This window comes from Cynocephalus volans, chromosome 10 (assembly GCF_027409185.1).
Source record: "Cynocephalus volans isolate mCynVol1 chromosome 10, mCynVol1.pri, whole genome shotgun sequence".
In the NCBI taxonomy this organism is placed as follows: domain Eukaryota; kingdom Metazoa; phylum Chordata; class Mammalia; order Dermoptera; family Cynocephalidae; genus Cynocephalus; species Cynocephalus volans.
This window is the reverse complement of record NC_084469.1, coordinates 59,321,892-59,346,351: the sequence shown is the minus strand read 5'-3', so window position 1 is coordinate 59,346,351 and position 24,460 is coordinate 59,321,892. Positions and strand designations below refer to the sequence as shown.

At 47.5% G+C, this 24,460-nt stretch overlaps 1 protein-coding gene across 1 annotated transcript in view; it reads left to right on the top strand.

Annotated features, from left to right (window-relative positions):
* Window positions 1-24,460, top strand: part of GRIK5 (glutamate ionotropic receptor kainate type subunit 5) — a 49,874-nt gene that overhangs the window by 9,243 nt on the left and 16,171 nt on the right. Inside the window, exons 9-11 of the mRNA XM_063109586.1 lie at window positions 275-379; window positions 489-596; window positions 8,441-8,644. Of these exons, the coding sequence (XP_062965656.1) occupies window positions 275-379; window positions 489-596; window positions 8,441-8,644 (417 nt within the window). The remainder of the gene's footprint in view (window positions 1-274; window positions 380-488; window positions 597-8,440; window positions 8,645-24,460) is intronic.

Sequence of the window (24,460 nt, the reverse complement as noted above, 5' to 3'; positions counted from 1 at the left end):
TTTTCCTTCTCATCTGTCCACTCCCACCCGTCCTCTGCCTGTCTGGGCTGCGCTGTCTCTGGGTCTTGCTCTTTTCCTGCTTTTTTGTTCTATCTCCCCTTCCTTGCTTGTTGTCCTGATCTTTTGACTGTGGTCCTTCTTGGTCTCTCTCACTTGTGCCCTGCACGCATCTATGTGCCTTTCTTTGTGGATGTCTCATCCCTGCTGGGTCTTTCTTGCCCATCTCTGGGCCCCTGCCATCCCCTCCCTCTTCCCAACCTCCCCGCCCTGCTAGGTAGAGTATGATGGGCTGACCGGGAGGGTTGAGTTCAACAGCAAAGGGCAGAGGACCAACTACACCCTGCGCATCCTAGAGAAGTCCCGGCAGGGCCACCGTGAGGTGAGCAGGCCCAGAGCGATGCCAGAGGGTGAAGTGAGGGTGGTGTGGACCCAGAAGCTGCTGTATCCTTGGGCAGGGCCTACGCTGATGGCACCATCTCTGCCCCCAGATCGGGGTGTGGTACTCTAACCGTACCCTGGCCATGAATGCCACCACTCTGGACATCAACCTGTCGCAGACGCTGGCCAACAAGACGCTGGTGGTCACAACCATCTTGGTGAGTGGCCTTGCGGGGGTTGGGTGGACTTAAGTGAAGGGACCAGAAAGCTGGGTCTTTCCTGAGCTGTGTCCCCGTCCCAGCCCTAACTTCCATGGTGAGGTAGAGGGATACCTCAGTGGCACAGCACTCAGATCAGCAGGGGACGTGACCCATGCACACAACAACCCCAGGTTGTGACCAAAGAGTCACCTCCTAGCCACTGGCAGAGCAGGAGAGAGCACAGACTCTGCCACCAGAACCAGTTTCAACTCCAGGTCCTCACACACTGTCTGGCCCTTTTAATCACAATCTTTAGGATAGTCGTTTTGTGACACCAACTGTGTTGACATGCCAACTTATTTAATATATGTCTCGAAGATGTGGAAACCAAGGCTCAGGGAAGTCAAGCAACTTGCCCAGATTCGCCCAGCAAATATGTGGCATAGTCCAACTGGCAGTCATGTCTCTAAGGCTCCAGAGTCTGACCGTGCTCTGAAGCTCCCGTCCTTTCAGTACTTCAGCACCAGCTAAGGACATTGTCTTGTATCCCCAGGGGTTCCACTCCTGCATTTTACCAAATTAGACACAGAGGGGCCTTTTTGTATCAACGAATTTTTATTGAACACCTCTTCTACACCAGTCACTGTGAGAGGCCCTTTCTAGGTGTCACTCTTTAAACCTTACAGCTACCCTGTGAGGTTGGTCTTATTTTCCTCCTCTTGAACGTAAGGAGTTTCTGGTGGAGCTGAGTGTCAGGCTCATAGGAGGTGAGCAGGAGGCTTTCCCGAGCAGCAGGTTCTGGAAGCTGGATACACTGGACAGCCATGCTCTTCTTAGTGGCCAAGTCCATGGCCTGCTGACATCTATTGTTCACAGGAGCCCCTCAGTAACACTGTGAGCTGGGTTGGCCAATAGCTGTGGATGCTGAGGTTCAGAGAGGGTTATTAGAGGGTTCCACAGGATCAGAGTCTCCCTAAAGCAGCAAGTTATAGAGCCATTCCCTCAGTCCCTAGGGAGCTCCTGATCTAAAGTGGGCCTCCAGTCCCTCTGAAGAAGAGCCAGTGAGTCTGCTGTGGAGGGACAGATGGCCTGCAGATGGGAAACCAGACACTTCGCAACAGCCTCACAAGGGGCCCTGAGGGCGGGGCACTGTGCAGCTTTCAGGGAGTGGGTGTCAGAAGTCAGGGAGGGGATGTCAGGAGAGCCAAGCCATGACCCTGTGGGCTTTGAGACTCTTTCTCATACCCCTCCCCCTTCTCCTCAGGCTGGGAGCCAATATTGTTCTTCCCTTCCTGATGTTGATTCTTCTCTTGATGGATTGATTCAGTCATTCATTCCACAAATATTTACCAAAGCTGCTGTGTGCCCACCCTTACACAGATTCTAGAGGCACAGCAATGTCACAGGTGCTCTTGAGTGGCAAGGGGAATTGAGGGGAGGCTATCCCAGTCTGATGGAGGAGACAGACCTGGATATAATCATTCCAACTCCAGGGTAATGAGGGACTCCCAAAGAAAGGAGGGACTGACCCATCTTTATAAGGCCTGAAGAAGGCTTCATGGAGGAGGTGGCATTAGATGGGGTTTTAGAAGTTGCATAGGAGTTAGGTGCACAGAGAACATCCCAGGCAGCAGGAACAGCAGGGGCGGGGCCCCAGGGGGTGTCTGTCAGATTGGACAGGGAGGCAGAGACCTCAGTGTGCACAGCTGGGCGTACCTCATTTGATTATTTTCTGACATGTGTTTCTGGGCAGGGCCTGTGTCAGGCACTTGGGGATTCAGACATGAGTCAAACTTAGTGCCTAAGGCAAGATGTGGGTCAGGACTTGTCTCATTCCCTGCTTTGTCTCCAGAGCCTAGAAAAGTGCCTGGCACCTAGCAAGCACAGAGGGGTGTGGTGAGTGATGGGACAGAGGTGGCCAGGGGGCTGTGGGCAGCAGTCGGGGAACCGTCTCTGAAGGACTCAGTTGTGCTTGTGCTTTACCTTGGAGAGAGAGTGTTGAGCTGGAAGGGGCAGGGCCAGATCCGGATGTCAGGAGAGCTTCTTGGCCCAAAGGAGAGGTGGTCCAGGGGAAGTAAGGGGGGAGTCTTCTGTGGATGTTAAGAAGCAGCGCAGACAGAGCATGGAAACCAGTGGGCCAGATGAGTGAGGGAGTGGAGGAAGTAGGTGATGGGGTGCAGGCTGGCTGTCACTGGGACAGGGGCTAACAGGTCTGGAGCTAAGAGAGGGTAGGCTGGCTCCAAGATTGAGAGAGGCCCCACTGGGAAGGTATAATGCAGGGAGATAAGGCTGTGCAGGGGCCTGCCCTCCTCAGCCCCAGGCCTCGCCCCATCTTGGAGAATTTGTCAGAGCTCTCAGTAGGTCCTGATGATTTCCCTCATCAAGCTGTGACTCCTCATCTTACTCTTTGGTGACTGGGGTCAGATGGACTTCATTCCCATTCCTGGCTCTGCCCCTACCAGAACAAATCATTTAACTCTGCAATCTCCACATCTTCTGTAAAATGGGCCTAATGACCCTACCTTGAGGGGCTGTGGGAGGCCTACATGAGCTAAGAAAGCCCCTTTGCAGTGCCCAGCATGGGAAGTGGGCCGAGTCCATGTGAGTTCCCCCTGTCTCTTTCCTAAGCTTGCATCCTTGATGAAAATAGCAATCACAGTGGCCAACATCTTTGAGCATGGTGCCAAGGCCTTTGCCTGTGTTTCTCAATCTTCACAGCAGCCCTGATCTTCATATGAAGAAACTCAGGCACAGGAGGGTTAAGTGACATTTCCAAGGTCTCCCAGCTAGAAGGCAGCAGAGCTGATTTGATTTGGCAGAGCACACGTACCTGTCCCTTGTACCACATTGTCTTGATTGCTGCTTTTTTCTGAGACCTTAGGACAGTGTTCTGGGCTTGGCACTGCCGTCCACACGCTGTGTGACATAAGCAGATCTCTCTGTCCTCATTTCCGTCCTTTAAAGGGAGGGGATTAAAATATTTATAACAGAGTGAAGGGGTTGGACTAGATCAGAGTTGTTTAAACGACACTGCAGGAAGTCTTTGATGTGGATTTGGGTCTCATTTTATGAAAGGGTCCAGGCAATCAGCTTATGAGGAATGTTCTAGAACCACCCTACTTTAATTTTTTGTTTTTACCTTTTCTTTCTTTCTTTTTTTTTTTTTGTTGCTGGCCTGTATGGGGATCCAAAAATGGTGTTACTTAAATGCCACACTCTAATCAAGTGAGCTAATTGGCCAGCCCTAATTTTTTTTTAAGTTTTAAAAGATTTTTATTGAAGTGTAACATGCATACAGAAACTTGCACAAATCATCCTCACTGAATTTTCCACAATTGAAAACACCTAGTAACCATTCCCCCACCCCCACCCTGAAGTCTTCTTGTGCCCCTTCTAGCCACTAACCCACCAAGGGTAACTAACCACCATCTCAACTTCTGTCACCATAGATTAGCTTTGCCAACCTTGAACTTCATTTAAATGGCATCTTACTATATGTTCTCTTGTGTCTGGCTTTCTTTTGCTTAACATGTTTATGGGATTCATCCATGTTATTGCAAGTAAGTTAGTCTCATTGTTGTATGTTCTGTGATATGAACCACAATTTACTTATCCATCAAATGTAGATGGACATTTGAGTTGTTTCTGTTTTTGCTATTTTGAATAGTACTACTAGGAACATTCTATTCCATGTCTTTTGGTGAACATGTATTGGCATTTCTATTTGGTATATCCCAGGGAATGGAATTGCTGGGTCACAAGGTGTGTGTCTCAGCTTTAGTAGCTACTGCAAAAGCGTTTTCTGAAGTGGTTGTACAGCTTTCATTCCCACTGTCTGTGTATGAATGAGAATTCCAGTTGCTCTTCATTTTACCAGTGGTGAATGTATAAAGGTACCAATGAAATGGTAATTTAATGAAAATGGTAAGTTTCATTTTCATTTCCCTAATGATCAGGGAAGTTGACCACCTTTTTGTGTTTATTGGCTACTTGGAAAGTCCCTGTTCATGTCTTTTTCTCTTTTTTAAAAGTTGGGGTATATGACCTTTTTATTGATTTATGAGTTATTTATATATTCTGGATATAAGCCTTTGGTCTGAAATACATATTGCAAATGTCTTCTCACCTTTGTGGCTTGCCTTTTCAATTTCAGTGGTATCTTTTGATAAAAATATTTGATTTTTAATTTTACTAAAGTCCACTTTATAAGCTTTTTTTCCTTTATGGTTAATGCTTTTAGAATTTGAGAATTCTTTGCCTACCCCACAGTAATGAAGATATTCTCCTATTTGTTTTCTAAAAACTTAATAATTTTGTCTTTGACATGTACATTTGCAATCCACCTGGAATTGATTTTTATGTATCATGTGAGTAGGAGAGGTTGAAATACATTTTTTCCATATGGATATTTAATTGAACAGCACTGTTTATTAAAATGATAATTTTTCCTCCTTTAACAGACTCTTACCTTTGTCTTAAATCAATACCCATCTATCTGTGGGTTTCCAAACACTCTATTCTATTGTATATTTACATATATTTGCTCTAATACCACATTGTCTTATATGTCATAGCTTTGAATTAAGTGTTAATATTTGGGGGCTAAATCTCTAGCTTTGATGTTCTTTAGGATTGCTTTGGCTCTTCTTGACCGTTTGCATTTCTACACACATTTAACTATTATACTTCAATTTTTAAAAATTTGTTGCATTGGGGAGGGACAGAAGTTAATACAAACCTAGATAAAATAGAATTCAAAGAGTACAAAGACGGTAAGAGTACAAAGATAGTAAGACTGAAAAATCAGTCTCCTTTTCTCCTTTGCCCCTCATTTTCTTTTCTCAGAGGCCACCATCCTTCCAGAAACATCTATGTATATATAAGCAGATCCCCACTCTTTTTTGACAGAGTAGATATTGTACATGTTGTTCTGTAGCTTGTTTTTTCCCTCCTAATATAACTTATAGACTTTGCTAATTTAGTGGTTGCCTAGGATTCTTTTATGACATTGATAATCTTTTTGACTTGTCTCAAATTAGGTTGTTTCAGTCTCTATTCCCACTACAAGCAATGCTGCAGTGACTTTCCTGGACCTGCATTTTTGTGTGTAGATGAATAGCCATTCGTAGGATGAATTCTTAGAATCCTGCTATCTGTCTACAATGCTGGCTTCCACAAAGATTCTCTTTAAAGAAGTCTGAAAATCCTGGATTTAAGTCTCCTTAAAGACTCTTCAGTTCTGTTGTTCTGAGGCTCTAAGTTAAGTCTGGATCATTGTTTTGTGATCTTGAGTTCTGTCCTAGGGCCCCAGTCTCTATTTCTGTTTCTATATGCTCAGACCCTGATTCTGAGACCTTTAACCCAAGTTCAATCTTGAGATCAGCTTTGCAGATCACTTGGCCTAGTGGAAGCAAAAATGGCTTTGGAGTATACAGTGAGGGTTGTTAATCCCTACTGTTCCTCATCTCCCCTTCCCACTTTCTTTCTTCAGCTCTGTGGCCCTGAGCTACATACTTTACCTCCCTCAAACTCAGTTTCCTCCTATATATCAAGAGGGCTGTATGGGAGCCTTCCAGCTCTAGCACTGGGTGCTTGTCTTTAGGATTCTTGATTTCTGATTCTCCAGTTTTGATACCTGACCTAGATACCCCTTGTCTGTGTCTGATTTCTCCCACGTCTACCCTCTGATTCTGTCCACTTGAGCTTAGTCAACCACAGGATTTAAGAGATGAGCTTTTTGACTTGTCCTTCTCAGCCACTTACTACTTCACCTCTCTGGACCTCATTGTTCTCATCTCTAAAACAGAGGTAATAATACCGACCTCCCACGCTGACAGAAGAGCTGTCACACAGCAAACCCACAAGAAATGCTGGGTGCTGCCGCTATTATTAGTATTATCTCACATTCCTGCTCCCAGATCCCAATTTTGGACTTGGAAGGCAGCTTGGTAGAGAGAGAAGCACTGATTTTTCTCTGTCTCATTGCCCCTCAGCATGGAGCTCCATGGGGGTCCTAGAGTCTGGAGCCTATACCAGGACCTGGTTTCACAGTAGAAGATTACATGTCTTGCGTAACACACCACACCCACAACCTAGAGACTTAAAACAATAACAATTTGTTATTTCTCATGATTCTACAGGTTAACAGTTTTTTGGCCAGTCTCACCTGGGCTCACTGAGGCTACATTCAGCTGGTGGCTAGACTGTGCTGTAAGGTCCAGAATGACCATTGGTGCTGACGATTGGCTGGCATGCCTCATTTCACCCATCCTCCAGTAGACTGGCCTGGGCTTCCTTACACAGTGGTCCCAAGAGACTTCTCTGAAGGCCGAGGCCCTGGAATTCACACAACATCACTTCTCCCACATTCTGTTGGCCAAAGCAAATCACAAGGATGGCTCAGATGCAAGGAGTCTGGATCAAAAAGAAATGGACTCCATCTGTTAATGTGAGAAGCAGCAAATGTTGTGGCCACGTCTACCACAGAGCTCAGTAATTAATTCTGTGTTGAATGAATGAGAAGTGATAGAGGTTAATTGACCTCTGTGAGCCTCAGGGTCCACATGTGTAAAATGAGTCACTGTTAGGAATTAAAGGGATGTAACCAAGAGGACACACATGGCATTGCTCAATACACAAGGACCATTGTAGATATTATTACTAAAGTTCTTCTCCCGTGGATGTTTTCTAAGTCCTTTTGTTCATTAGGCCAATGTGACACTATACAAACAACCACTAAGACCATTACTGTGTCAGGACAACTTTCCTTTTTGTTAACCATCATCTTCATCTTACTTGCTCTTGAAATGTTCTCTCTGCTTTTGTTTCTTTGGCATGATGGGATCAGTTTGCTTAAACCCTTCAGAAATAAGCATTGGGCTGGCCCATGGCTCACTCGGAAGAGTGTGGTGCTGATAACACCAAGGCCACAGATTCAAGTCCCATATAGGGATGGCCAGTTGGCTCATTGGGTGAGCATGGTGCTGACAACACTAAGTTAAGGGTTAAGATCCCCTTACTGGTCATCTTAAAAAAAAAAAAAAAAAAGCATCAACATAGCAAGCCAGCTGTAGGCTAGAGATTGCACACTGGCAGGTGTGATTCTTTGGCCTGTAAAGCATTTTTTTTAGAAAGTCAGTATTGGAATTTAAATTAGTTGCTAACATTTATAATCAGGAGATTTTACAAAATAATCTAGGTTTCCAAGTTCTCTTGAAATTACACCATCTGGCATCTCAAGCCTGCTTCCCTCATGATAGATTTGAGCTAGAGCTAAATCCTAGTGGGGGATACTCTCTTTGACCATTGGTGGCTCATGAAGTTGGTTTAATGAGTTTCTACTGGCCCTGTAAAAAAATGAAATTAAGCAGGATAGAAAATGTTGCCCATAGTCACTAAGGGCAAATACTGTTTTATGGAAGTAAGTCTAGTTACACGTGTGTGTGGGGTGTGCGTGTGTGTGTGACTTGGGTTGCAAGGTAAAATGTATTTCTTACAGTGGGTTGTAATAAAAGTTTGAAAGTCCTTGTTCCAGTTTGGCACAAGCTCCATCCAGTTTGATTCACTCTGAAGTTACCTCCGCCCTTGTAGGCATTTGAGCTTGAAATCAATGAACATCAGGTTGGCTGGTGGATTAAAATGGTTCCCTGCAATCTGCTAGGGGCTGGCATGGTCTACACACTTTCTCCCTGACTTTCAGGTCTGTTCCCCACTCTGATCATTTGTAAGCAGGGAACGTGTGCAGTGAATCTCATCTCCACTCTGTGAGCAGATTCCTGCTGTACCTGCTTGGTCTGGGCCCCTGGATCCCCGGACCAGCCCCCAGTGCCCAATCTCTGACTCCTATTCTCTCTGCCCACCAGGAGAACCCATATGTCATGCGCAGGCCTAACTTCCAGGCCCTGTCGGGGAACGAGCGCTTTGAAGGCTTCTGTGTGGACATGCTTCGGGAGCTGGCCGAACTGCTGCGTTTCCGCTACCGCCTACGGTTGGTGGAGGATGGTCTGTACGGGGCACCTGAACCCAATGGCTCTTGGACAGGCATGGTTGGCGAGCTCATCAACCGGGTATGGCCAGGCTGGGACTGGAGAAAGCACCATGGACCGGGCAGGCAGGGGTGGAGGTGGTGGCAAGCAGGCAGCCAGTTGAGCCTCAGAACCAGCCTGGCACACAGCAGGAGAGGAAAGAGTCATTAAGGGGTCCTCATACCAATCTTGCTGATGGTGCGCTGGATACTAGTGCCTGGTGAGTGTCAAGGGGCATTTTTGGAGAAGAGTGGCAGTGCACTGCCTCCTTTGTCCCATTTTGCGAAATGCCCCCTCACACCCCCTTGGCTTTGCTTGTGCTCAAAGATTTGTTGAGTGAATGAAAGAGAATGGAGTGGGAATCAAGCAAAGGCCTGAGTCAGTCAAGGGAGGCTTTCTGCAGGACGCAGGGTTGAGAGGAGGGATTGCACCTTGTTTGTGTGCTATGCCTGGCATCTGCCAGGGATGTCCTGGAACATTGCAGACTTTGAGGGCTAGCTGCCTGTTGAACTCACTCATTCAGTAGGTATATATTGAGCACCTACTATGTGCCTTGCCCCTTGCTGGGCACCAGATATAGCTTTGAGTGCAGTGGACCTGGATCCTACACCCAAGAGCTTAGAGTCTCTTTATGGTACAGAAAAGTGAGTGACCACAATACAGAGCCATCTGGGCTGTGATGGGGGAAAGTCAGAGGAGGAACTCAGAGGAGGCTCCTGACCTAGCCAGGGAATCCAGGGAGGGCTTCTTAGAAGAGGTGATGCCCAAACTGATTCCCAAAGAGTATGAAGGAGTCAGCAAGGTGAAGGGGATATGAGAAGAGAGGACTATATTTGGAAGAGAGGAAACAGCATTACAAAGGTGTGTGTGTGTGTGTATGAGAGTGGGGTGCACTGGAAGAACCAGCTGGGCCTGAGTGTGGGCAGGATTTGGATGAAGGTCAGGAGGGATGAGAGGCAGGCCCGTGGGAGGTGGTGGGCAGGGGTGCCATGGAAAGAATATTTTGGAGTCAGACCAACCTGGATTTGAATCCTTAGGCAAGTCGTTTCTCTTCTCTGAACCTCAGTTTTCCCCTCCCTAAGATGGGGGTAATAATACCTTACAGGTCAGTAGTGAGGGCTGTATAGGGACAAGTACCTCACACATTGCTTGGCAGAGAGTGGGGGCTCATTGTAGTTCCTCTTTTTATTCCAAGTGGGAGAAAGTAAGTGGGCAAATGCCCAGAGACAGGACAAACAGGCCCCTGCTCAGGACACACCCAGAGCTGGTGTGCAGAGCAGGGAATATAGTCAGGGTGGCCTTGACATTGGACTGAGCACAGTGGAGATGTTCACCCTTCTGTCTCTCCCATGCCAGAATTTACTGCATCTAAGCCCCTGAATGTCACCAGAGTAGACACGAGAAGGCCACTTTGCTTGATGTGTTAGTCTGTTTCTGTTGCTTATAACAAAATACCTGAAACTGGGTGATTTGTAAAGAAAGTAAAACTTATTCCTGATAGTTTCTGAGGCTGGAAAGTCCAAAGTCCATCTGTTGGTGGCAACAGTGACCCAGGGGCCTCACATTGCAAGATGGTGGAAGCAGAGAGAGCAAAGAGAGAGAGACAGACTCTCCTCTTCTTTTAAAGCCCTCAGAACCATGCCCCTGACCACCATTTTTAATCCATTCTACTGCACAGTCCTACAATCCAATCACCTCTTCAAGGCTCCACCTTTCAATTACCATAATAGGATTTCCCACCCTCTTAACAGACACAATGAGGACTAAGTTTCTAATACATAAAAGCTGGGGGACATAATTCAAGCTTCAGGGAGTTTGGGGGGACATAATTCAATCTATTACTCTTGACAAGGACATTTATCCCTTAGAACACCGAACTTTTTTTTCAGTTGAAGGCTCCCATGGCTGGCTGGTTGGCTCAGTCGGTTTGAGCATGGTGTTTTTTTTTTTTTTTTTTTAAAAGATGACCGGTAAGGGGATCTTAACCCTTAACTTGGTGTTGTCAGCACCACGCTCAGCCAGTGAGCGAACTGGCCATCCGTATATGGGATCCGAACCCGGGGCCTTGGTGTTGTCAGCACCACACTCTCCCGAGTGAGCCACGGGCCAGCCCTGAGCATGGTGTTATAACACCAAGGATTCTGATCCCTGTATCGGCCAGCCACCAAAAAAAAAAAAAAAAAAAAAAGAGAGAGAAGAAAACAGAACTCTGGACAAAAGCAGAGCTGCCAGAACTGCTCTAGTAGAGGCAGGCCCTAGGTTTGAAAGCTTCTGCTCCAGGTTGGGTTTTAAGTCCTGAAACCTGAAGAGGTACCTGATGAGATAGGAGGTGAGGAGTCCCAGAGCTTGAGGTCCTGTGCCTACCTAACTGGTAGGCTTCCCCATGACCTGTTTCCAGTCCTCAGTCATATAGGCTCTGAAATTTCCTCATTGGGACCCCCAGAAATAAGTAGGCTCCAGGGGAGTAGCCCCCCAACTAAAGTCGTTGTAAACTGGACGCCAACTTCTTCATCAGCAAAGGAGCCATCTGGAAAAGTCCTTATGCACAGCTGCCTGACCTTGGGCAAGAGTCTTAACCTTTGTGCCTTGGGGCCTGTCCCGTGGTGATGGTGAGAGGACTTGGGGCCTGGGACGAGCAAAGCACAGCAACCAGCTTCTTTGATGGGTTGCTGTGATTGTAATCCTGAGTTTGTCTGAATCTTGGCCCTGCTGTGCACTAGCCATGTGACTTTGGGCAAGTTACTTAATCTCCCTGTAGATAGTTTCTACAATTGTACAACTGGGAAAATAACAGCCCATAGCATGTAGGGTTGTTGTAAACATGAAATGGATTAATCCACCTAAAGAACTTAGAGCAAGGCCTGGTGTGCAGTGGGTGCCACAGGTATGTGTCCTATTTCTATTACTGTTATTGTCATTATTTCTACTGGCATGGCCAGCACATACATACATTTATGTGTTCATCCATTCTCCATCCAGCCGGTATTTGCTAAGTGGCTACTGTATACTGGGCCCCGTGCTGTTGACACAGTGGAGAATAAGCCAGCCCTGGCCTTGCTCTTACTAAGCAGGTTAAAGAGTTTGGGCCTCAGCAGGAGGTGCATGGGATGCCCTCAAAGGGGATTTTTTTTGAGGGCGGCTGAATGAGGTGGGACTTGGGCTAGGGGACAGGAGAAGTAGAGACTAGGGGAGGAGCTGCAGAGCCCCGGGGCTTGGTGGCTGCCTGGGGTGGGGGGCTTGGAGAGAGGACTTGGTGCTCCTCCTGTGTCTGGCTCGGGCAGCTGGGTGATGGCGATCACAATGACATTTAGGGAGAGAACACTGGAGGAGGAGCAGTCTGGGAGTGCAGAGGATGGGCAGGCTTTGGCCTTGCTGAGTCAGAGCTGCCTGCTGTGAGATGGCCACTTGTGCCGAGCTGCATGGGAAGAATCACAACCAGCAACACAACAGCAGCAGCCACTGTTTGTTGACTTCACACCACGTGCCAGGAACTTTTCACGTGTTACTTAACTTACTTCTCATAACAACTCTTCATGGCCCAGAGGATCACTGCTCTTCTAGCAGCGCAAGAACTGGGGCTCAGCAATGAAGGGATCTGCCCCGACACACGTGGCTGCAGCCAGATGTGTCTTACCCAGGGCCCCTGCCCTTTCCAGGCCCCCAGCAGGTACTTGGGAAGCCTGGAGGAATTGGGATAATGCTCCCTAACATCGATCAAGTGCTCATGCCTGCTGTGCCAGGCCCTTGTCTGAGCTTTCTGACTTGTATTCACTCCTTGACTCCTCATGGCCACCCAACGAGGGAGGGACTGATATTAGCCCTATTTTCTCAAACGCATAGAGTGAAGCACCAAGGTAGCAGCATGTCCAGGCCACCTGGCTGGTAACTGGGGGAGCAAAGGCAAGCCTCCAGCAGGCTGGCCCAGAGCTGGTGAGAGACTTCCAGATGGAAGGCAGCCCAGAGCACCAGCATCCTCCCCAGTCAGGTACTGTATCTCTTCCCTCCTAGGCCAGGTACAGGGCTCCTTGGCCAGTCTCCAATTCTGGTCCATTTATTCCACCCAGTGGCCCCTGCTGGAATTGGCCTTCTCTTCCCTGCCATCACTGCCAAGGTATGAATTCTGGCCCCTCCCCTCTCTGGCCTCCTGGCCTCAGCTTTCTCTGAGCACCAGTTTGTCCTCCAGTAGGATTGTTCTACAGCAAATCTGACCTGTCACTTGTATGCTTTAGCTGCAGCCCCCCAGGCCCTCAGGATAAAGTCTGCACCTTCCAGCCCTGTCCTCAAGAGCAGAGCAGGTGTCTTAGGGGTCCTAGGAAGCAGACCCTGAGTTGGAGGTTTACAGGCAGGAGGTATGTTGGGGTGCCCTTGAAAACCCACGCTGTGAGGGAACAGAAGAAGCAGGCTTAAGCAGAGGGAAGAGTTGAGCTGCGATGCAGTCATGACGGCCTCAGCCACCCCACAGGCAGCTCTGGATCTGGGATGGCCATTGGAGACACCCCCCTGAGGTAAGAGGGCAAAACCTTTACTCTCCCCACTGAAATGTCTTTGGACATGGGCTGCCCTTGGGGAGGGTCAGGACCTTGGGCCAGGGGGCTCTCTTCCACCAACACCCTGGGCAGCTGAGGCAGTGAATGGCCCAACTTGGAAGGAGAGTCTGGGTGGTCTCCACAGTGTCCACTACAGCAGCACACAGGTTAGGAGCCAAATAGAGCTGCCTTTAGGCTCCCTGTGCTCCCACATGATCCCTAGCAAGCCTCTTATCTCTCTGAACCTCAAATTTCTCCTCTTGAAGTGGGGCTATTACCTCCCTCACAGGGTTTTGAGGAGATTAAATTAGCATTTGTGAAGAGCCTGGTACATGTCTGTCACATAGGTCACTACTGATGGTCATCTTTAGTGAGGTGATATGTATAGGAATGTGGTTAGAAACATGGGCTTTGGAGTCAGACAGCCCTGGGTTCGTATTTGGACTTGATCTTTACTGGCTGTGTGACCTGCAGGCAGGTGGCTCCCCTGAGTCTCAGTGTTCCCTAAAATGGAGAGTAATGACCCCTAACTTGGAGGGTGATCACACAGGACAGATGAGATCAGCACAGAATGCAGGTGCTGTCATGACTAAGACAATGCCCACCTACCTCTCCTACGACATTCTCACCCTGGGGGTGGGAACTTGTCTACTTAGCTCTGCATCCTCATCACAGGTCCTGGCACACAGTAGGTGCCCAATAAATTAGTGTAAATGAGTGAGTGATTGATTCTGTCAAGGGGTCTGTAGAAAAGCTATCTCCCCCAAAATAGAAATGGCTGTCCCCAATTCTCTCCATCTAATGGAAGACACACACACACACCCCAGCACAGTTTTTCTTCGGCTGAGCACACAGTAGCTGACTTCAACTTTCTTGCTTACACTCCCTATCCAATCCTGTCTCCTGGGGTTGCACCAACTCCCCTAGATTGGAATTTTCAAATAACATGTTGTATTTGTCTTCCAATTCTAAAATTTTTACTCACTGTGTAAAACACAGATAGGTACAGAAAAGAATATCACCACACAATACCTCTGTTTTATGCTTTAAAAAAATTCATCTCATTTTTGTGTGAAAAATTTTTAAATACAGGATTCAGAATTTTACATTATATTGTGTTTCAGGTTATAAAATAGTATTTGTACTAAGTATTATTTCATTTTGCACAAAAGTAGTGTGAATATGTGTGTATGTGAATCAAAAAATTGTAAGCATTTCTGCATGCCATCAAACATTTTCATAAGCAATTTAAAAGCAATCCCTTTATTTTCTCTTTTTGCATACGTAATACAAAGTGATACAAAGTCATCTGGTACAGATGGTAGGAACACTGGATATGAATTATGGTTTCATACCTCAGAGACAACCACTGTGATGAGTGTGGGGCAGTTCCTCCAACTCATTTTCTATAAATTCATTAATACATGTACGCATTTAAATTTTTCTAAATTTTATTTTTGCAAAAATGGTATCCTACTGTACATATTGTTGTATAATTTGCTTTTTTTCACTTATAGCTTGGCTGTCTTTGTGTTAGTACATATAGATCTGCCTTGTTTTTAAAAACCACTACATTTAGTCATTTGCCTATTGAATATTTATTGAGCCCCTATTATGTGCCAGGCTCCATTCCAGCCATGTATGGAAGAGACATGTTCCCTGCCTTCCTTTTTTTTTATTTAAAAAAATTTTTTTCTCTCTCCCTGCTCTTCTGATGTGGACATTCTGGTGGAGAAATTAACAGTGAATATATTAATATCCCTAGAGGCTGGGAGCATTACGGATAGAAATCAAGCAGGGTAAGGAGATAAAAAGTGTCTGGTGCGGGGATGCTGTTTTGGACAATGTGGTTGGGTAGTGTTTGAGAAGAGACCTGAATGAGGTAAAGCAGACAACCCTGAGAAGACCAACCAGGAAGGGCTTCATGGCCGGGGTTTTGTCCTTTTTCCTCCCTTCCAGATCCCCAGTACCTGGAACAGTCTTATACCCAGCAGGCAAGCAGTAAATACTTGCTGAATGAATGGATGGGTCTGGGGGAAGTGTTTTCCAGGTAGGACTCATAAGTATAAATCCTTGAAAGGAGCAAATGAGCTGATATGGGGGGCAGTGAGGTCCAAGAGCAGGGCCCAGATCACGGGGCTTCACAGATGCTGTTAAGGAGTTTGGATATTATTTTCATGGTGTTGCAAAGCCATTGCAAGGTTTTAAGCAGGGAATGTGCCATGATCTATTTTTTTTCTCCTTTCTATTGAGATGAAATTTATATAACATAAAATTAACCATTTTAAAGGGTATAATTCAGTGGTTTTTAGTACATTCATAGTGTTGTGCAACCACCACCACTATCTAGTTCCAAAACATTTTCATCACTCCAAAAGAAAACCCCATACCCATTAAAAGTCACTCCCCGTTCCCCCTCCTCCTTCCCTCAGCCCCTGGCAACCATCAATCTTTTTGTCTCCATGGATTTACCTATGTGGACATATGAATGCAACCATCTAATATGTGGCCTTTTGTGTCTAGCTTCTTTCACTCTGCATGTTCATCCATGTTGTAGTGTATATCAGTACTGCATTCCTTTTTATGGGTGAATAATATTCCATTCTATAGATGGACCACCTGGATCTGATTTTTAAGTTATTTTCTTTCGTGAGAGTAACTGTAGTGGGACAAGAGTAGAAACAGGATGGTCCATTTATTTAGGAGGCTGTTGGAAGTTATGGATGAGAGAGGATGTTGGCCTGGGCTTGTTTGAGTGTGGCTGTGAAGGGCTGCTGCCAGACTGGATGCGCACAAGGGAGTGGTGACTGCAGGGTTTTGCTGGGGCAGCTGGGTGAATGGTGAGGCTGGTTTCCACCATGGGGAAGATGTGGGAGGAGCAGTTTGGTGGGGTCAGGAAACAAGAGTTATCTCTGGACATGGATCACTTGAGATACCTATTTGAAATTCAAGTGGAGACGTATGGATTCCATTGTGTGGCTGAAGTGTGAATTATTTAACTCATCTCATATTGATGGATATTTGCATGGTTTCCAGTTTTTGCTGGCATAGCCAATAAACTTGGCCTGTGGACTTGTGGGAGTGTTCCTGAGGGATAAGTTCCAAGAAGTGGAGGTGCTGGGTCAAAGGGTATGGATTTTTTAAAAGTATATACTGCCAAATGACTGTTCAAAAAGATTCCATTAATTTATATTCTCACCAAAAGTGCATGAGGATGTCAAATTTCCCATACTCTTGCCAACAGTCATTATTATCAATCTTTTAAAAAAAATCTTTGCCAATCTGAAAGGCCAAAAATATTGTCTTATTGTTTTAACCTGAACAGAATGTTATATGACTATATTTTAATCCCCATGTGGATGTACTATAAACTATTTAGCCATTTTTTGTGTTTAGTTTCCAGGTGTTTTTGTTTTTTTGTGCTGTTATAAACAACCATAAACAAACATCTTTGCACAAAAGCTTTGCCTGCATTACGGCTTATTTTCTTAGGATTGATTCACTGAATAGAATGACTGGTGAAAGAGGAAGACTCCTTTTATGGCTTTTGTTATATATTGTTGAATTGCTTTCCAGAAAAACTACACCAGTTTCTATGGAATTATCTCAGCACTGAGTGTTTTTTATTTATTTATTTATTTATTTATTTATTGAATCAAAATTGATTATACATATTTTGGGGGTTGAACATTGAGATCTGTTGATTAAATCAATATTACTAGCATATATATTGTTACAAATCGTAATTATTCTTTATGCCCCTTGTCCAATCTCTCCCCTTCCCCCATTCCCTCTCCTTCCCCCCTCTAATTCAGCACTGAGTGTTTCGATCGGCTTTTAACTATAGGCAATCCCCTGTCATTTTTGCTGATGGCAAATCATTTCGGTTTTTCCTGCTTTGACTGGTGGACCACAGTGGGACTTATGTGGTTAGGTGATAGATGGAGTCTGAGCCCAAGTTCAACTCAGAATAGGTTCCCAGTTCCTGGCTGTATAATTAGAATAGACCTAAGTGGCAGCTGACAGGATGCCACATTGGTGCACTGACCTATGGAGTTAGGGCCCTTTTGGTAAAACAGCCAAGTGGAAGCCCCTAGAACTCCCTGTCTTTCCCAAGATAGTACTTCAAAAGCAATTCTACATCCTTTGGAGGAATTGCAGAGATTAGTGTCACCATTAGCTTGAAAGAAGCAGGGGTAGCGATCCTGTCCCCATTCAACTAGCCCATTAGCCTGTGCAGAAGGCAGATGGATCTTGGAGAATGACTGTGGATTATTGTCAGCATAATCAGGTGGTGACTCCCCAGTTGCTATTCCAAATGAAGTATCCTTACCAGAGCAAATCAACACAAGCCTTGGTAGCTAGTGTGTGCTACTGACCTGGCAAATGTTTTTTTCTTCATACCAATTTCCAAGAACTACCAGAAGTCAAGAGTACATACATATCTTCACAGTCTTGCCTCTGGGTGACATCAGCTCTCCCACTTTCTTCTATAATGTAGGCCGCAGAGAACTTGATCTCAACAGTCCACGCAGTGTCACACGGGTGCACTACATCAACAACATTATGCTGATGAGATCTGATGAGCAGGAAGTAGTTTTGTAAGTGGGGTGGGCAGTAAACACTCCGCTGAGGTCAGTCTGTCAGGGTCCAGTCTGGAGACAAAAAATGCGCCATTTACTTGAATAGAATCACGTCAGTTATTTGACAGAGAGAATTTAATATGAAGAATTGTTAACTAGATGTAAAGTTGTTAACCAGCTAACTGAAAGAGTAAAAAGAAAACTAAAGGGTCACGAAGGTAGCAGGTGCAGGAAGCAGCTACCACCCCTAGGGCTGAGGAGTCCAGTGGAAGAGGTTGAAAAGATTGAAATTTAGAAACTCAGAGTAGGAGCACCACAGGGCTGAGACTCAGGCCTCTGCTGGGGGAGTGGGAGGTGGGGGAGGGAGGGGTAGCTCTGTTTGGTTGCTGCTGGTGACATTTGGTGGGTTTTTGGATTTTTGGGGCAACTTATACCACATTGGAGTGTGCTACTTCAATCCATTTACTTCCCAAACAACCCATAGTGCTTTTCATTTTGAGTGAGGTCCAGAGAGCACGAAGGCTCTGCAGCAAGTCCAGGCTGTGTGCAAGCTGATCTGCCACCTGAGCCTTATGACCCAGCAGATCCAGAGGTTTGCAAAGTATTGGTGGCAAATAGGGGTGCTATATGGAGTCTTAAGTGGGCACCGATAGGTGACTCATGGCGCAGACCTCTAGAGTTTTGAAACAAACCCATGCCATCTTCTACAGTAACTATTCTCCTGTTGATATACTGCTCCTGGCTGGTTACTGGGCCCTGCTAGAGACCAAACACCTGCCCATGCCCATGAGTGACCACATTGCCTGGGTTCCCGTCATGACCCGGTGTCGTTTCTGCATTAGTCAGGTCCTGCCAGGAGACTAGCTGGGCCAGCTATTTGAATGAAGAAAATTATTTTCTAGGTATAAAGTTTTTTGGTTTTTGTTTTTGTTTTTGGTGGCTGGGTGGTACAGGTATCTGAACCCTTGACCATGGTGGTATCAGCACCACGCTCTAACAGGTGAGCTAACTGGTCAGCCCCAAACTTGTTAACTAGATAACTGAGAGGGTAAAAGGAGAACTCCAGGCTAGCTGGTTAGCTCAGTTGGCTAGAGTGTGGTGCTAATAACATAGAAGGTCCAGGGTGTGAGCCCTGAACTTGCCAGCTGCCAAAAAAAAAAAAAAAAAAAGAGAGAGAACTCCAAGTCAGGGATTAGCCAACATTTTCTGTAAAGGGCCAGAGAGTAAATATCTTTAGCTTTCAGGCCATACTGTCACAACTACTCAGCTCTTCTGTTGTGTGGAGATCAGTCAGACAATGGGTAAACTAGTGCTGTGACTGTGTGCCAATAAAACTCTATTTGCAAAAGCAGGCAGATGCTGGACTTGGCCTGAGGCCATAGTTTGCCCACCCTTGCTCTCAGGTGTGATGGAATAGCACGCAGGAAGTCGCCACATCCCTAGTTCTGAAGGAACAAAGGGAAAGAGCAGAAACTATTTGAAACTTAGAAGGGCCCTGTGGAGGTGACACTCAGACCCTGAGGAGAGGCACTCGCTGGCTGGCACTGGTGTCCCTGAAAGGGGCTGGATGAGGCCGGTTCTATAAGTGTTGGGAAGCTGCAAACTGGATTCATCTGCTGCCAGGACATGCAGAGAGTGGCAGGGGTTGGGCAGTAGACTGGAAGGAGCAATCCTTTCTCCCTCTTTCAGACTTGCAGCCTCCCTTTAGCGCCCCCTGTTGGCAGAATCTGGCAGGGAATGGCTGACAAAGCAGGAATGTGGTTTGCACAGAGCGGGGTGTAAAGGGTGGGTTTGGAGCTAAGGGACAGTCACAAGTGCTTTTGATTGGCTTTTGGGCATTTAGACGACACCCCTGTCATTTCTACAGTGGCTCATCATTCAATTCTTCCTGATTTTATTCCAGAGATTAAATAACCGCTAGGGTCCTGTTAGGGTGGGGGTGGGGGAATATGTCAGGGTAGGGAAGACTTCTCTAAGAAATAGGTGTTTCTGCTGGAAGTAAAGAGTGAGGAGAAGGTGGGAAGGGGGTTCCAGAGGCTCTGAGAGGAGCCTACAAGGAGCTAGCAGCATTTAAGGATTCTTCTGTCCTTCTTACAGAATGAAACCTAAATCTGACCACCACCACTGCCACCACTTAGTCCTGCCTCCAGCATCTCCATGGACTTCTTCAGTTGGCTCCCTGGTCCCTGCATCCACTCTTGTACCTGTGATCTGTTCCAGATCACATCATCGTTGCTTGTCCCCTCACCCCCCAAACTCTGATGCCCTGGGAACAGAATCCAGCCCCTTTACATGGCCTACAGGTCCCTTCAGGGCTTTAGTCCCACCCCTCCCCCTCGTTCTCTGCTTCAATCTCCCTGAATGCTGCAAGCCACTTCCCACCTTAGGGGCTGTCCCTCAGCCTGGAACTTTCACCCCAGATCTTCTGCCTCACCCCCCACTTCCTTTACATTTGTACTCAAATAAGATTTCCTCACAACTGGAAGTGTGTCCAGAGCAGCATCTTCTGCCAGTCACTATCTTGTTGCCTTGCCCTATTTTTCATCATAGCACTTGTCACTACCTGACATTGTATGTTTATAGTCACTGCTTCATTCCCAAAGCTAAAACTGTGCTTGGCCCATGGAGGGCACTTGGGAAATATTTGTTGAGCAGGTGAATGAATGTGCGAACAAATGAACAAATGGAAAGGGCAGAGTGGCTGCAATGTAAGGATAGAGGGTAAGATAGCAGGGGATGAAGCGGGCGAAGTTGTAGGGGCCAGATGGGGCAGAACCTCATAGGGCCATGTGTGGGGCAGGGTCTCATGGAGGGACAGGTGTCGGGCAGGACCTCATGGGTCCAGGTGAGGAGTTTGGGTGATAGTTTAAGAACAATGGGAGTCATTGCAGCATTTAAGCAGGGGAGTGGTGTGACCAGACTGTAGTTTATTGGGATCCGTTAAGCTACCAGCTGAACGGCCTGGGAGGCTGGGACCAGCTTTGTAGTCATAGATGGTGGCCTGGGCAGGGGTGGGCAAGTGGAGGCAGAGAGGAATGACTCAATTCCAGAGGTGCTTTGGGGGGCAAATTAGGAGGGCTTGAGGATGGATGCAGTGAGGGGTGAGGGAGAGGGACATATGAAAGACAACTCCCTGGCTTCTGCCTGAGGTGGTGTTGGGTAAGACTGGATGCAGAGCAGTGTTGAGGGAGAGGGTGGAGGCTGAGGTTGCTGCAAGTTTGTTAGAAGTGCAGGGATTTGCTCACTCCTCCTGTCATTCAGTCCTGAACTCCCTGGGATCCAGGGAGGAGTCACACACTTGGACCTGAACTCAGATGCCCCCAGTCATGAAAGGGTGGGGGCACCAGACAGGTAAAGTGGTTCCAAATCCGTGGGTCAACTAAAGCGAGGCACTTAACCTCTCTATGCCTCAGTTTTTTTGCATGTAGAATGGTGGGAATGTGGTCCCTCTGCACAGGGACCAAATGAGCTACTCCAGGGAAAACCTTGGAACAGTGGCTACACAAGATAAGTGCTGTGGACGAGCAAGCATCTGACCTGCATGGGGTTCTATTATAGCACCAGGAAAGGAGAAGTCTCTGAGGCAGTGACATTCCTGGTTTTCAGCAGAGGAGGATGGGAGGTGAGATGCAGCAGATCCTGCTTTGAGCTGGCCCTGAGTTTTAAGGGCCCATAGTTTAGTAGCAGAGGCAGAGAAGTGAACATATATTTTCCAAATTGAGCTAAATGCTGAGATCAGGTGGTGTCAGGGTGGGGGTGTGGTGGGTGGGGGGTCCATGGAAGGCCTCCCAGAGGAGGGAAGTCATGAAGGTCCCTGGAATGATGGGTGGGATCTAGCTCTGCCAGGCAGAGGGGTCACCTCAGGCCAAGGGAGGGACACGCTCAAAGGTCCTGTGGCCAGATAAAAGCTGGCATGAGACAAAGGGGTGGTGAGTGGCCCAGCAGTGTTGTGAGGGAGCTATCGGCAGCCTTAGATGCCATTCAGAGAGGCTGGACTTGATCAAAACCAACTAGTATTTGTTGGGAACCTACTCTGTGTAGGCCCCAGGGTGCCCCACTGAACCAGTCAGGTGAGAAGCTTGTAATGTAGAAGGGGAGACAGCCCATCACTAAGCAAACAAGCAAGATCATCTCCAGTCATTCTAAGAAGGATATAGAACAGAGTAATGGGCACTGGTGAGAGAGAGGACCCTGGGGTGGGGGTGAGGTAGGGTCTGGACGCTGCTTGAGGTGGGGAACAGGCCTGCTGTGTTGACGAGCAAAAAGCAGGCCAGCGTGGCTGGAGCAGAGTGGGTGAGAGGAAAGCGCATGAGATGAGGCCGGTGAGGCAGATGGAGCTCAGGTCATGTAGGGGCCTTGGCCGTGAAAGGGTTTCATCTTAGGTGCCATGGGAAGCCATGACAGATTTTAAACAAACCTTTAAATAACCCTTTGGTTTATATGTGGAGAGTGAATTGCGGGGGTTATGAGTGGCGGCAGAGGGGACTGGTGAGTAGGCAAGGGCGTTGTCAGGAGAGAGATTCCAGTGGCCTAGGCCTGGTGGTAGAGGTGGAGAGAGATGCGAGTGTTTGGGGAGAAGAGCTGCTGCCCTTGCTACCGGAAAGAGAAGCAGCAGGGTCCAGCCTCGGTGTCTGGCCTGTGGCAAGGCCTCAGGAGTAAGTGAGGAGGCTAGAGAGCTAGCAAGGGATGGGGAGCCCTGCAGGCTTGCAGGGGTAATTGGGGTCCCAAGCTCCTGGCCACTCTCCCCCCAGCTGTCTGAAAGGCCGCTGCCTCCTCCTGAGATGGGGACTTGGGCCACTGTGGAGGGCCTTGCCAGGACAGACCTTCCGTGAAGGCATAAAAATAGGATTCCTGTATTTGCTGTGATTATTCCCACGACAATTCACATTCTAGTCATGAAAGTGGAGAGTGCACAAGAAAGAGGGTAAACACTCCTTAGTCTCAACACCCAGGAATTCCCAAAGATGTTCTCAGAATCCAGCCATTTGTTGGGCCCCTGCCACACATTGCTGCCTCTGGAGCATGCTTTGGGGCTGGTGCCATCTCTCTCTCACCCTGCATTAGTTGTTTAACCTGTGCCATCTTTCTCTGCACTTGTTTCATCTTTAAGGTCTGTGTCTTCTCTCCCTGACAGTGAGGAGTTGTTTTTAGGATCTCTTTCTTCTCTCTTGACCCTGGATTCTACTGTGACCCCATCTGCTCTCTCTTTGACCTTGGGTTTTATTTTCAGCCTGTACCACCTCTCTCTATCTTGTGGTTATCTTTTGGGCCTGTGTCATCTCTCACTGACTTTGGGTTGTGTTTGGGTCCTGTGCCATCTGTTCCTGACTTGGTTAGGTTTTGGGCCTAGGCCGTCTCTCCTTCATCCAGGGTTGTACTCTGGTACCTGTGTTCTCTCCTAACCACAAGTTCTGTTTTGGGCTTGTGCCCTCTCTCCCTGACTGTAGGTTGGGTAGGGCCTGTGTTATCTCTACACTGGCTGGGGACATACTCTAACTTGTACCCTCTCCGTCATTTCTGGGGCTTATGTCCTCTCTCCATGCCCCATATTCTGTCTGAGCCTGTATTACGTTGTGTGCTCTCAGCCTCAGCTCCTTCAGGACCTTGGCTCTTATTTCAGCCCCAGGGGGAAGTCTGTGCTTGAATTTGTGCTTGGAGCACCCCCAACCTCCAGCCCCGATGCTGGGACCCAGTTGGGGCCTAGGGGTTGGAGTCCATGTGCCTGGAAGGGAGCATCCTGGGAGCTGAGTCCCCACCCCAGGACTGAGACAGCTGTGGGAGACATCACCCCCAACCGCCTTGTTTCACAGAGGAGCAAAGTGAGGCCCAGAGATGTACAAGCTCCCGCCTGAGGTCACCCAGCAATCTGGGGCAGAGCCAGGGCTCCCCACTCCTTGTGTCCTGCTCTGCCTGTCCTGTCATGTATGTGCGAGTGCCATGTGTGTATGATGGCATGTGCTGTGCTGCTAGGGAGTGCCCCCTTTGTGTGTCTCTCTGCTGCGTGCATTCACCGTGTTGCTGGGTTGGCCTATATCTGGGCATGCATGTAGGTGTAGGTGTGACTGCATGTAGAGCTCACACGTGCAGTGTGTGTACATGTCTCTGTGTGGGGGAGGGTCTGTGACGTGCCAGGTCTTTTCCTAGTCTGTGTTCAGCCCTCAGCCAAAGGCTAGCTAATGTCTCCTCGGGCCAGAGTGAGATGGCCCTTTTGGATCAGCCAGTGCATTCCAAAAGGGATTCCAGGTACTCTAGCCAGGCCCCAACCCAAACCCTTCTCTGGTCCACCCCACCCACAACCCACCCTTCACTACTTCAGACCTGGACCCCAGGCACCCCTCCCCCACTTGGAACCATGTGCAGCCTCACTGAGGTTACTATTCCAGTTGAGCACTGGTCCTGTGTCTTGGGAGTCTTCAAGGGCACATCTAGGTTGCTAGTGCCTGCTGTCAGGAGAGTAAAGGTCAGATCCCTGCTTTATGGTCCCCAGCTCCTGCTGTTACTCACTAATGCCTTTGCCTCTCTCAGACTCAGTTTCCCCGTCTATGAAATGGGGCTAGTAGTGGCCCTCAGGGAGCTGTTGGGAGGAGTGTACAAGGTAATCTACATAAAGTGCTATCTAGCATGAAGCCTGGCACAGAGTAAGCGCTTAGTAAATGTTAGCTGTTGTTAATCGTTAAGATAAGAGGTGAAACCAAAGCCCACAGAGGGTCTAGAGTGAGTCAGCATCTGGGCAATTTGACTCCAATCTC